General features: G+C 49.2%; 1 protein-coding gene across 1 annotated transcript; it reads right to left on the minus strand.

Moving 5' to 3' along the window:
* Positions 1–5,901: 5,901 nt before the first annotated feature.
* On the minus strand, positions 5,902–11,263 carry GINS3 (GINS complex subunit 3). Its single transcript, XM_032121996.1, has 3 exons — positions 11,042–11,263; positions 10,343–10,576; positions 5,902–7,807 (listed from the first exon to the last, which is right to left on the minus strand). The coding sequence occupies exons 1-3, from the start codon at positions 11,213–11,215 to the stop codon at positions 7,577–7,579; spliced, it is 639 nt and encodes a 212-aa protein (XP_031977887.1). The 5' UTR covers positions 11,216–11,263; the 3' UTR covers positions 5,902–7,576.
* Positions 11,264–12,297: the final 1,034 nt, after the last annotated feature.

The following is a 12,297-nucleotide window of genomic DNA, read 5'->3' on the forward strand; positions in this document are numbered from 1 at the left end:
GCTCACAGCTCCTCTGCCTCAGGGCAATAGGAAGATTTTGTCCAGAAGCCAGAAAAAAAAAAAAAAAGAAAAAAAAAAAGACAAAAAATGACCAGCAACCAGCCAAGAAAAATTCCCATGGCTCAGCTGCACTGGGGCCAGGAACAAGGCAGCCCTGGGGACTTTGCCCTCAGCCATTTCCAAAGCTGCCTCTGCACAGGTACCTCTGCCTGGAATTGCAGGTCTGGGTCCATCAGCTGCACTGATTGGCTGAGCACGTCAGAGTAAAGTTGATTTCCAGAGGAAAGTACCTGGCCCTGGAGCGCTGTGTGCCTGCAGCATGTATGCAGCAGTGCGCTGCCTTCAACTCCTTCTCCTTGCAATGAGGCTGCTCAACTCTGACCTCAATTTAGGCATCCCTTTGTGGGCCCGGAGAGCCACCCACTCCCAGGAGACACCTCTTCCGGAGGGAGAATTCTCTGCTCATCTCTCCGGAGCAGCCCCCTCCATCCCTTCCTGCCTCCTCCCAGCCACAGGAGCGGGCAGCAGCACTGCCTGGGCCCACTGTGCTGCTTCTGCCACGGCCTCTTTTCGGAGCCAAGCCAGGCTTTAAATAAATACCTGTCAGCAGAGCCAAGCGGGGTGCTCAGAGTGACGGCATGCGTGCGTTTAGCAGGCTGATAGGCGTGAGACAGAGCAGAGACAGCAGGGACTTTCTCCTCAGAGGCCAGAGACTGGCACGCTCTCAAAGGCAGCATTAATCAGCATTTTCAACTGCATAGCACCTGTCACAACGCAGTGAAGCTGCCCACTCTTACCTTCCCTTGGAGGATGGAATAATGCCATTTCCAAGGGCTGACCTCTCTAGCTGCAAGCTGCTGTGATGCTTTAGGTGGAGGGTGATGGATTTGGAACACTCAACTTCTGTTCTCAGAGTTTCCACAGTTCTCCAGTCCCCACCAGCTGCAGCCACCTGCAATCCCTCCTCCTTGCTGGTCAAGAAAGCCTTCACAGAAGCAGCCCCACACCCAGCTTCCCTTGCCTGCACCCCACCAGCGCTGCCCCTGACCTTCTCCTTGGCCCTCAGCCGATCAATACCTCTAGCTCTGAGGGGATCCATCAATCCTAATCATTTCATCCCACTTCTCACTAATGCACTCTCTTGTTGCGCTGCATTTGGGCCATGGACCCGACAGATGCTGGGAGAGAGGCAGAGGGCCGGCCAAAGGTGTGTCACTGCTGTCCCAGGACAGCACATTAACTCTGTGCAACACTACCCTCTCCACCAGAGGCAGGTCTTCATGTCTTCCTCCCACAGCTCTTGGCTCACTGGACAACCACAAACCTTCCTCCCTCAGCTCTCCAGATCCCTGCACACTCATCCTCTCCTTCCCTTTATAGTCCTGTCCATTGTAGGAGAAACATAGAACAAAACCAAGATGAAGCTCCCAAACTGGTTTGGGTAGGGCTGGATACCAGGTGCTGCCCTGGCCTGCGCATATTCCCACCTCAGGGGCTTTAAATCCGATCCTTGTATCACCAAGCCCCGGAAAGAGTGGTTTGCACCAGTGGGTGCCAGATACCCACCCAAACCCACTTCTCTTGGAGTCTCCATGTGCTCCCGAGTCAGGGTGCTGCACATCTCTGGGATAAAATGCCCCCGACGTGGCTGCTGGCTGTGTGACCATGCTCTGCTTTACAGCTGATCCTGGTAGGGCTCCTGGAGCCCCATCCCATGTGCTGGGGCCACTAAACAAGGGGCTCTGGCCCATCCTGGCACTGACCTTTGCTGAGAATCCAGTCACACGCACCCCATCAATAACTAAGCAAGATAACAAAATGAGCTGTCACAGCCAATTAACATGCTGGGCTTAATCGGCTTGTGGGCTTTCAGGGCGGAGATGAGGGGCTGACTCCAGGCTGGAACGGCCAGAGGGAGGCAGGGTGAGGGGTTTCACGGATTGCAGCCACCCCTCTCTGCTGGCTCCCCGGGCCAGGAGCCAGGAGTGGGAGGCCAGGGCAGTGCTTCCTAAAAGCCGTAGGGTCATCTCAGGGGTGTGTGGACACCAGAGCCCCAGGCAGGGCCAGCAGAGAGAGACTGGCAGCCACGGGGTGACTGGTGTCAGACACCCCACACAGGGCTTTAGCCCCAAGGCAGATCCTCTAGCTAGGACAGCAGCCAGCTCAATTGCCAAACCCAAAGGCTTCCACGTAAAGCCAGGAGGATCTCAATGGCTGTCGCTGAGTGCCTCTCAATTAATTAGCATCCTGCTGATTCTACAATTGAGGCGACTGCTAAGGGGATTAAATCGGTCCCTGCCATAAAGCAGATGCTGTAGCCAAGGCCTGATTTGCAGTGATTTTCTTTTCCTCGAGCCTTTTTCCTGCCCGGTTGGCTCAGATGAAGCCTCGGGGTGCTGGGTGCAGCCAGGACACAGCGGAGCTCCAGGGATGAGGGTGGGACCACTCAGTTAAATGTCACTGCATGCCTGGGGAGGGCTCGCTTGGAGGATGCTGTGTGAATCCAGAGCAGTGCTGGGTGATCAGAGGCTGGCCATCCAGGGAGGCCGCGGTCTGTTCACCCCATTCTGCCTGCATCAGCAGGGACAGACTCAGCTGGGCAGCCAGAGCTGCATTTGTGCACCTGAGAGCCCAAACTGAAAGGAAAAATAACAGCTCAGCCTCCAGGCAGAGCTTAGTAAATCCACCATGACTGCAATAAACCCTGCTGATTTGGTGCAAACTTGGAGTAACCCCAAAGGCACAGGGGCAGTACAACAGAGTACAACCCTGCCCAGGAGGCTTGGCTCCACTCCCATCAGCACTCCTCGGGTCTCTGCCAGCACAGCTGAGGGGAGGGACGACTTTTCTTTGGAAACCTTTGCAAAGGGTGGGATTCCCACACTTGGTTTGTTAGTGCTGCCCAGGGCCTGTGTATGGCTTGTTCCCTCACCCCAGCAAAGGGCTGTTCAGCCACCCATGGGCACAAAGAGCACTTAGGAAAGGGGCTGCAGGATGTCAACTAACAGCCAAAAACCGGCAAATCTGGTGTTTGTAAGTGAGCTGAGGGCAAGAAACTCATCTTAAATCCTTGCTGTGATGGGAGCCTGTCTGCAAAGGAACACCCACCCTGCCGAGGATGGTCCCACAGCAAGAGAAACAGGCACATGTGAGGGCTGCTTTGATTGTACTTTGATTACTGCATCTGCTTCACTGCTTCCTCCCAAGTGCATCGCTGCCAACTCCCACAGCCACCTCCTCACTCCACTTTTGCTCTAATGCCTGAGAAAAAAAAAAGCAGCACTACATCCCAAGCATTTGGCAGCTTCTTGGTCTGAAGTCAGGGGAAAGCTGCCTTTTATGTTCAGCAAGGGTTTGTAAGGGTTTGTCACAATCCTCCTCTGCTTAGCCTGAGGAGAACCCAGGGCCCTCAAGGGACCAACAGGACAGCTAGAGACAAGCCCTGTCCTACAAGCCACACAAGCTGAGAGTCCAGTTTTCAACCTCGACTTGATTTCTGCCACCCTTTTTTGTATCACAGCATCACAACACAGATGGAACAGCACTATCATGACCCTCAGGAGACATCTCCTTACCACTGCCCATTTCTAGACACAGAGATGTCCAAGGAGGGCAAGTCTGGGACTGTTTTTAGGGTTGCAGTTTCTCAAGCTCATCTGCAGGCAAACTGGGATTCCTTATTCTGTGTCCCTCTTTGCTCCTCACCCCCCAAACCCTGCTCAGCCCAGCTGCTGCCTGTGCTTCGCCTCGACCCAGCAGTGGAAAAGTGCCTTTTGTCCTACAACAGAGGAGACTTCTGCCATGCACAGGTCTAGCTGGGAATCCCAAAGAAGGTGCATTTTCCCCAAGGTGTGGGGGAACACTGTAAAGAGCTGCAGCTCTAAGTCCTCACAAAGGCTAACGAAAGGCAACGGAGCAGTGTGTCCTGCCAATCCAGATAGAAAGGATACTGAGGCCGCTGGCACTGCTTGGCAGCCTGCCACGAGAAATAACTCTTCAAAAATAGAAGCATGCTAATCTGAGGAATCTGCTGGTATTGTCAATGACATTAATGAAGTGTTTGGAAAACCAGAACAAATGCCTTGGCTTTTTGGGGCTGTGCCCCCCTTGTAATTTTCCACAGCAGCCGAGGAGTGCTCCAGTGGCAGCACAGTGCTCTTGGTGCTCTCCTGCTCCCCAGAGCAGAGCAAGGAGTCGGCTCTGCGGTCTCCCAGCAAGCCTGACCCCTGTGCCACAAAGCCTGGCCAGCCCTCAGGGAAGAGGCTCCCCAGAGCAATTTCCACTGTGAAGCAAAGCACATCAAGCATACTCAGTGTGCCCAGGGGAGGTGGAAGCTCATTATCTCCTCTTCCTTCTTGTTTCCATTCCTTTTCTCAAGCCCCCTCAGGGTTCTCTTTCACCAGCATGGTCAGGGCCCACAGGATGGCAAATTTCTCCCTGGCTTTGGATTCCACAGCTTTCTCACCACTTCCTTTCTTCTGCAGCAGTCAGTAGTCCTTCATTTTCATTGCCAACCATGACATCCACTCTTCATGTATGCTCTAATCTAGGACAAGGCAGTGCAACCTAAACTCAGATTTCAACTGAAATTTTGAAAGAAGCTTTTGTTGTACCTGGTTACCAAAAAACAGGGAGAAAATCACCACTGAAGATGAGAAAACCTTGTACTCCTAACTCAGCCAGGTGCCACTGTGTCTCATAAAAATAATACGTGGTGTTGCAGTATGTCAGTTCTCAGAACACTTCTTGGTGCTGCTCCTCAAATTTTGCCTATTTTTTCACTTGATTGCAATGAAAACGTGTGGCAATATTGTAAAATGTGTCTATGGACTGCTTTGTCATAAACATCAGTAGTCCTGCAGTTTAAAAGCTGAAGGACATGGGGAGAAATAAAACTTAAAAGTCCTTTTCAGATCTTTCCCAAGTAGTTCTGTAATGAAGAGTTATTGTACCATTCTGAAAACACACAAGTTCAAACTCCTCTAACTTAAAGCTTGCTGCAGTGCCACGGAGAAGGACAGCTGTGTTCACAAAAAGTAAAGAGCACTCTTGTACTTCTGAACAGAAAAAAAAGCTAACCAAGATCTACTAACCATAACCAAATACTGTAATTTAAAATTACAGGATCAGATTTTTTAAGGGTCTTAAACTCATGGTTACTAGAAGTGACATTGCCGACTTACACAAAGCCAGTGACATTGAAGATTACTTCAGGGATTTTTTTTTTTCTCCCTACTCTGAAGGCTGTTGCACGAAATGTTGGCAAGTGAGCAACCATCTGCATCCAGCAGTAAAGAAGAAAAACGTTCTTAAAAATGCAAGAAAATTAGTTTGGATAGTCACCAAAACCGGTCCAGAAATTGATGGAACTAATGATTTTGGTTATAAACCAGCTACATCCCAAAGCCAACATGTCAGTAGAACATTATTTCCAATTGAAAGATGTCTCTTGTCACAGATGGACTTTAACTTGCTTCCCCTGCAGCACTGATCACAGCTCTGCCATGGTACATGAAGTGTTTGCCACAGTGCCTGGAGCAGCAGGATCTGGATACAGAGACAGCCAATTCCCACCTCCCACCCACCACTACAACAAAGTCGAGGTAACACGGAGTCATCTCCACCCATCTTATGTTCCTAAAAATGCAACTCTTCAAAGCAATAGCTTATTGATTGTCTGGCAGGGTCTCTGCCACAGCCAGTGCAAGCTGCCAGTCCCCACCTGGGCTAAGTCAGACAGGAACTATTTCTACACTGGTACAACTGCATGAATTAGCTCCTGACCACATTATCTGTAAGAGCACACAGATTACCTATCATGGCCATACTTTTGTAGAGACCTGGACTTTTTCATTTGATTTTTCTGCTGTGGGGCAATTAACAACAGACTTTTCACATTACGAGCGTTCCCTTGCCAAATATTTATTCAGGATAAAAATCCAGAAATGGACAACAGACAAATGCATAAGCCATTATGTGCCATTAAGTCATTAAGTGCAGCAGCATTTCACATTTCATCCTGCACATTCTTGAAATACTTTGCCAGGCAAGCTCCCAATTAGTCTCCTGTGGCAGGACAGCTGGCCCTGTGCAGCTGAGGGGGAGGCACCACGATAGCTGTGAAGGCACAATACCATCCCCTCTCGCCACCCCCACAGGCTGAGCTTGAGCATCTCTGGCCAAGGAATGGCCCTTTGTACTCAAGGTCTTGTTTGAAGCATCCAATATCCAGGTGCATCTGCAAGTCCAGTAACAGCTCCTCTGAGACCTGGATCTTGCTGTCACCTCCCAGGGATTCCCAAAGAAGTGGAAGTGCTCAGCAGCATCAGAATCTGGCTCCTCTGCTTAGGTTCTCCACAAGGTCCTTCTTCTAGAGAGGCTTAGAAGCACCTGTAGGATGTCTAATGCTGCTTCCAAATGACAACCATCCTGGTAACTGCAGGAACTAAGTCCTACAGAGAAAACCATGTCTTCTGTCTCCAGTCCAATGGGACTTGAGATGATCCAGGTTTAAGGGCAGCCACATGGGATGATAACCAGTGTGCTGTTTAGCAAGTTCCAAATCCAGTCACTCCTACTGGCAAGGATGACATTTACCAGGATCATTTTCCTAGATTCATTTAGATGGATCAGAAGGAAGGAAACTCAGTTCATTTGCTCTGTCCCTTCTACTAACCAAATTTAGAAATCAGAAGAATTTCTCATGGAGAAACAAATACCTCAAAGGTTGATAACGGGGCAAAGTTTCCATTGAAGTTTCTGCTTTTGATCTGGTCCAGGACTTTACTCTTTGCTGCCTTCTGTTTCCTCCTCTGTAGAACACCCATCAGAGACACATAAAGCACAACAGCCACAGGCATCAAACAAGAGCACTCTTTCCTGCACAGCACCAAGGTCACAAGAGCCAAAAACAGAGAGAGAGGACAAGGCAGCATGAGACCTGTGCAGCCACTTGCTCTGTGGGTTTGAGGAGGTATTTCTCTCCAGGGCACTGGCACTGTGTACAGAAGTCAGCAAAGAAAAACATTCCTGCCTCACAAAGAGCACCTGTTCCACCTCAGTGTGTAAGAAATGAAAAAAATATTAGTGCTGTATCACATTTTTTCCACATCACTGAAGCTCTCTAAAGAACAGGGAACCTGGAAACAACTGTTCATAGAATTAACAGCTGTTTCCAGGAGGTTAGAATGGGCAGGGCAACATGAAATACAAAAACTACACTTTTTTCCAGATCTGGTATTGTAAATATCAATTTGGAACAATAATTAGTATTTATTACCCTTTAGAACATCCTCTCATAGCCTTTCAGCCACCTAGCAAACACTTTAGCTGCAACTCCTCAGGAGTGCTACGAGTAAGCTGTAGCTGTTTGTAAGGCTACTTGGTGGTGTGATCTGTTTTTTATACCCTTGCCCTCTGCCTTTAGAATTTTCACTAGTCTAATCCAAAGTTGTTACAGAGAAGAATTCCCATTACTGGACAGGGAGCCTGTCCTTCCCTAAATTGATTACATTTTCTCTTCTACAACAGGCTGTAAATCTGTGTCCCCCACTGTAAGTTCATGATCTTCAGGTTTTTAACCATCCACTTCTGTGAGCTTTCTTTTCCCATAGTTCTGCACCAGACTGGAAGCTGTGATTTGAGAAGCCTGTCCCTTCTCCCAGCACTGGAAGTCATTTAACCCTTTCTGGCCCACTTGAAAGAGAGCCCGCTCCAGCTCATCGAGCCGAGCCACCAGTGCAGACGTGTCCTCGTTGTAGGCGTTCTGAGAGGAGTCCATGATGCGGCGGAAACGGGCAATGAACGTCTGAAGAAAACAAACAGAGTCACTGACAAGTAACACAGAGCCACCCCCAGCTCAAACCTGGAGGCCTGAGCTTTCAAAACTGAAAAGCCAAAGGTTTAGGCTCCTGTTCACAGCAAGCCAAGGGGCTGCAACCAGCACAGCACTTGGTAAGTTTGGCTACAAAGACAAAACCACTTCATGCCAAGCTGGGACATCAATGCCTGATACTGGATGGGAAGCAAACACAGAACTGGATTTTGGCTGCTTCCTCACAACAGGCTTGAGGGGGCCACAGGATACAATACAATTATTATCTATTCCCTCTCACTTCTCAAGCAATCGCTGCTTTAGAGAGGGAGGAATGAATCTCGTGCCACAGCAGCTGCTGCAGGAACGTGCAAGCTGCAAGTTGTGAATGTCCTGGAAGTTAAGCCAAAGTGCTGCTGAGAAGCATTCAGTCTGCTAGAAGAGCACTTAACCATGAAAAAGGTGAAAAACCAAACCAATCTACAACTTATAAATAGCATTTTGAAAAGCTAAGCAACAAGACATATTTAAGGTATTTTATTTTCCCCTCTATCTTTGCTTTTGGGAATGGGAAAAAAAAAGGTAAAAACTCTTTGAAAACTGTGCTTTGTTATTTCAGAAGCTGATTTTAGAACTGTCAGAACTTATAGGATAAATATATTATATATTAATAACTGTCATTTTGGCTTTGTCACCAAACAGTTAGACTTCCCATTCGTAGTTCCCAGAATATTTTGGAGCAGGTTTTTAAGTCAGCACAATTTCCCTCTTGTTTGCTTTTAAAGAGAAATCAAACCTGATGTGCTTTGATTTTTCTGTCAATAAGTAATGAGTTCTGCTGTGGCTTTTTTTCCTAAGATGCCCATTAGCAGAAAGAAAAAAGACAAGGAAAGGCATGGGCACCTCCTCAACGCTCAAAGCACATGTTCAGTGGACAGCTCCAAGAAAGCAGCAGCACTTTAAAGCCTCTCTGCATCAGCCTTAATGTAAAGCACAGAGAAAGGGAAAAAAAAATGCAATAAAAATCATCCCAGCCCACTTAGAGACCTGGCTCAAGAGATCTCAGAGCTGTTAGTGGTTATGTTTAAAAGCTCAAGAAGACTGAAGTCCAGAAACAAAGATGACATCTATCTTTTAAAAGAGGAAGGGGAGATGGAGAGGGAGAAAGGAAGAGCCAAGGAATTATAAATCCATCAGCATCAATTCCTGGAAGCATACAGGAAAGAATAAGCAATACAGAAACTTCTGCAAGAGAATAAAAGAATAACAGCCATCATGGACTTGCCAAGAACAAACTCCCAGAGCCCAGCCTGGTTTCCTGCTAGGGCAGGATGCCAGGCCTTGCACAGGCAGGAAAAGCAGTAGAGGGGTATCTGTCATGGGGCATTCTTGGAAGATTTAGCAAGACCACCCATAGATGGTCAGGAGAGACAGCCATCATCCACAGCTCCTGTCAGGAGGAAAGAACACACTGAGTGGAGCTCCACTGGGGTCTCTGTGGAACCAAGTACTGTTTGAGATGTTAATTAATGAGCTTGCTAAAGGAATAGAAGCTGTGCTTATTAAATCAGCAAGCAACATGCAGAAGGAGAAGGGATGACTACAGGCATGTCAGGGAGCAGAACTCTTAATTCACAGCAATCCTGACAAATTAGAAATACGGCGTGAAAACAATGGGATGTAATTCACCCAGGACTAAGAGAAGGTTTTTATTATTTCTGCCTTAATGTAAAAGTCAGGCAACTATTTGTTTGCAGATGCAATCTGTACCATCTCACTGTGCACTGCAAACCAAGCACAGATCCATGTGACTGCATCATGACAAACCAGATGCTGCACCACAATGAGCCAAGAGCATCACAGCCACACAAAACACACAAAGTAATCATTTTGTTTTCATCAGCAAAAGTCCTGAGCATGAGACTGCAATGCTGTCCAGATCCACTGGAGAGACAGGAGCAGTGCACAGTGAGGGCAGTCAGAGGTTAGGAAGCATGACCCATAGAGAGATATCAAATGAACTGGGACTGCTGCAGGAAGGAAGAGAAGAATCTGTCCTCAGCATTTACTTTGTATGAGACAAACAGAACAGAGCTTGTATTGCTGGGAAGGGGCTTTGGTTCAGACATCAGAGCAAACCTCCTAAGGTGAGGCTGGAGAGGCACTAAAAGAGATTGCCCAGAGCAGTGTGAGGTCTCAGCATGAGAGAATTTAAAAACAGGGTAGAAAAATTGAAACAATAGGGGTGAATTAATTCTGCCTTGCAGTACAGGCACAATTAAATAATCTTACATCTCCTCTAGTCCTGTTTTACAGCATTTTATGAAACACATTTACAGTGTGGAAATGCCAAGCTATAATTACACTCCTGGATGCACACTGGAGGCTTCCAGCACCAGCCTGTGCAGTTGCCAAGAGGGTCATCCATATTCAATCCAGAAGTCATTTTGATTAAACCAGGATATTTTTCCTGAAGACTGGGAACAAAAGGAAGACAGAAAAATGCAACCCCAATTTTCAGATACTTGCCTGCAGGATAGTCTGAGCTATCTCAGGATTCTCTGGATTCTCAAAATTCAGGAGCTGTGAGCCAAATCCATAGTAGTAGGGCCCCATTTTATGCAGATCAACCACATTGGCATCAGCACTGAACACCGTCCTCCAGGCTTCCTTGTAAATCTTTGGCAGTTCCACAGAGATGATTCTCCTTTTGCTGTCATGCAGCCCTTTAGCAAGCCACAGTGGGATTTCCAGCTTTGATCCCTGGAGGAACGAGAGACAAAAGTTATCCTTGCCATGGAAGTACACCTGAAGCAGCCCCAAAGACAGAGAGTGAACTTTATTAATGAAGACCCAGCATTACAAAAAGTCGATTTTGTTCTCAGAACAGTATTTTGTGACTCTACCATAAACCAGACACACTTTGGAGGCGTTATTACCGCAAGACTCAGAAAGTGGACGTTTTATTGATGCTCTGTGGTTTAGTAATTGTCAGATTATGAAACAGCAAGAGAAGAGGAATAAACCAAACAGGCAAAGCGCATACAATAAAAGCAAAAATAACTTTTGAGAAAGTAACGGAGAGCACCATTGCGGTGACCACGAACAGAGGGCGGCCGGGCCTGGGAGGCGCGACAGGAGGTGGAGGCAAGGCGGCGGCCCCGGGGCAGAGCCCCCCGCGCCCCGTCCCCTCCCGGGAGCGACGGTCCCGCGTCCCTCCCCCGTTACCTCCGGGACGGACTCGGCGCTGCCGGCGCCCTGCCCCAGCAACACGGCCAGGCGCGGCAGCGCGCTCTCTGCGCGCCCCGGCAGCTTCTCCTGCGACATGAGGATGTCGTCCAGCGAGAGGAAATTCTCCTCCATGCCCAGCCCCGGCCTCACCGGGAAATACGAGTCGGACATGGCCAGGCCTCGGCTCCCGCCAGCCCGTGAGGCACCGCCCGCCGCCGCCACCGCGCATGCGCCACGCCCTCCCCGGCCCCGCCCGCGCCCGGCGCGGCTGAAGGGGGGGGATCGGGATCGGGATCGGGATCGGGATCGGGATCGGCACCGGCACCGGCACCGGCACCGCGGCTGCAGCACCTCCGCGACTTCTCAGCCGGTCCCGTCCGTCCCCACGCACACCAGCCCGAGCTGCGTTAAAGGCGGGTCTTGGAGTCGTATCAGGACAGGACGGGATGGATTCACACTGAAATTGGGTGTTGCGGGGAAGTTCCTCGCTGTGAGGCTGGGGAGGCCCTGGCACAGGCTGCCCAGAGGAGCTGTGGCTGCCCCATCCCTGGAAGTGTCCAAGGCCAGGTTGGACGGGGCTTGGAGCAGCCTGGGATAGTGGAAGGTGTCCCTGCCCATGGCAGGGTTTTGGAACAGGATGAGCTTTAAGGTCCTTTCCAACCCGGAGCATTGCAGGGATCGCTGCTGGCGGCAGGGCAGGCTGGGCACAGCTGCCCCGTCCCGCTGAGCCCCGCCGTGCTGAGGATGCTGCCCCAGCGCAGGGCCTGGCCCCTCAGAATGGCAGTTCCAAAGGCAGGGGTGTTTCCCTGCGGCTTAAACACCTTCATCTGCACCCACCGGAGAGTTTATGGAAAGCCAAGGGAATGCTGCCCCCGTGGTTGGTTGTGCCCGTGTTTCTCCTTGGCAATTAAGGACGTGCAGAGCACATGATCAGGCTGATGGATGTGGCCGTGCTGAGTAGGCAGAAGGCAGTGCTAATGAACTGTGTATACCTTGGATTTCAAGGGTAGGCTACATCCCGAAGTAATTCATTTTAGTGCTGTGCTATAAACGATCAAGTCTTTTTTTGATGGCAGAATCAAATACCCTGTGCGGAATTCTGGGTTTGGTTGTATAAGAATAAAAGCAGTGGTTATCCCCCATTTTGATCAGAATTTTACTTCACTTCAGAATCTGACCTTGTGCTTTTTTTGCTCATTGTTTTGTTGTTTTGAAAGTAGTTCATTTTCATCAGATTAAAATGTTCTTGGTAT

Source organism: Corvus moneduloides, chromosome 12, assembly GCF_009650955.1.
Source record: "Corvus moneduloides isolate bCorMon1 chromosome 12, bCorMon1.pri, whole genome shotgun sequence".
Taxonomy (NCBI): Eukaryota; Metazoa; Chordata; class Aves; order Passeriformes; family Corvidae; genus Corvus; species Corvus moneduloides.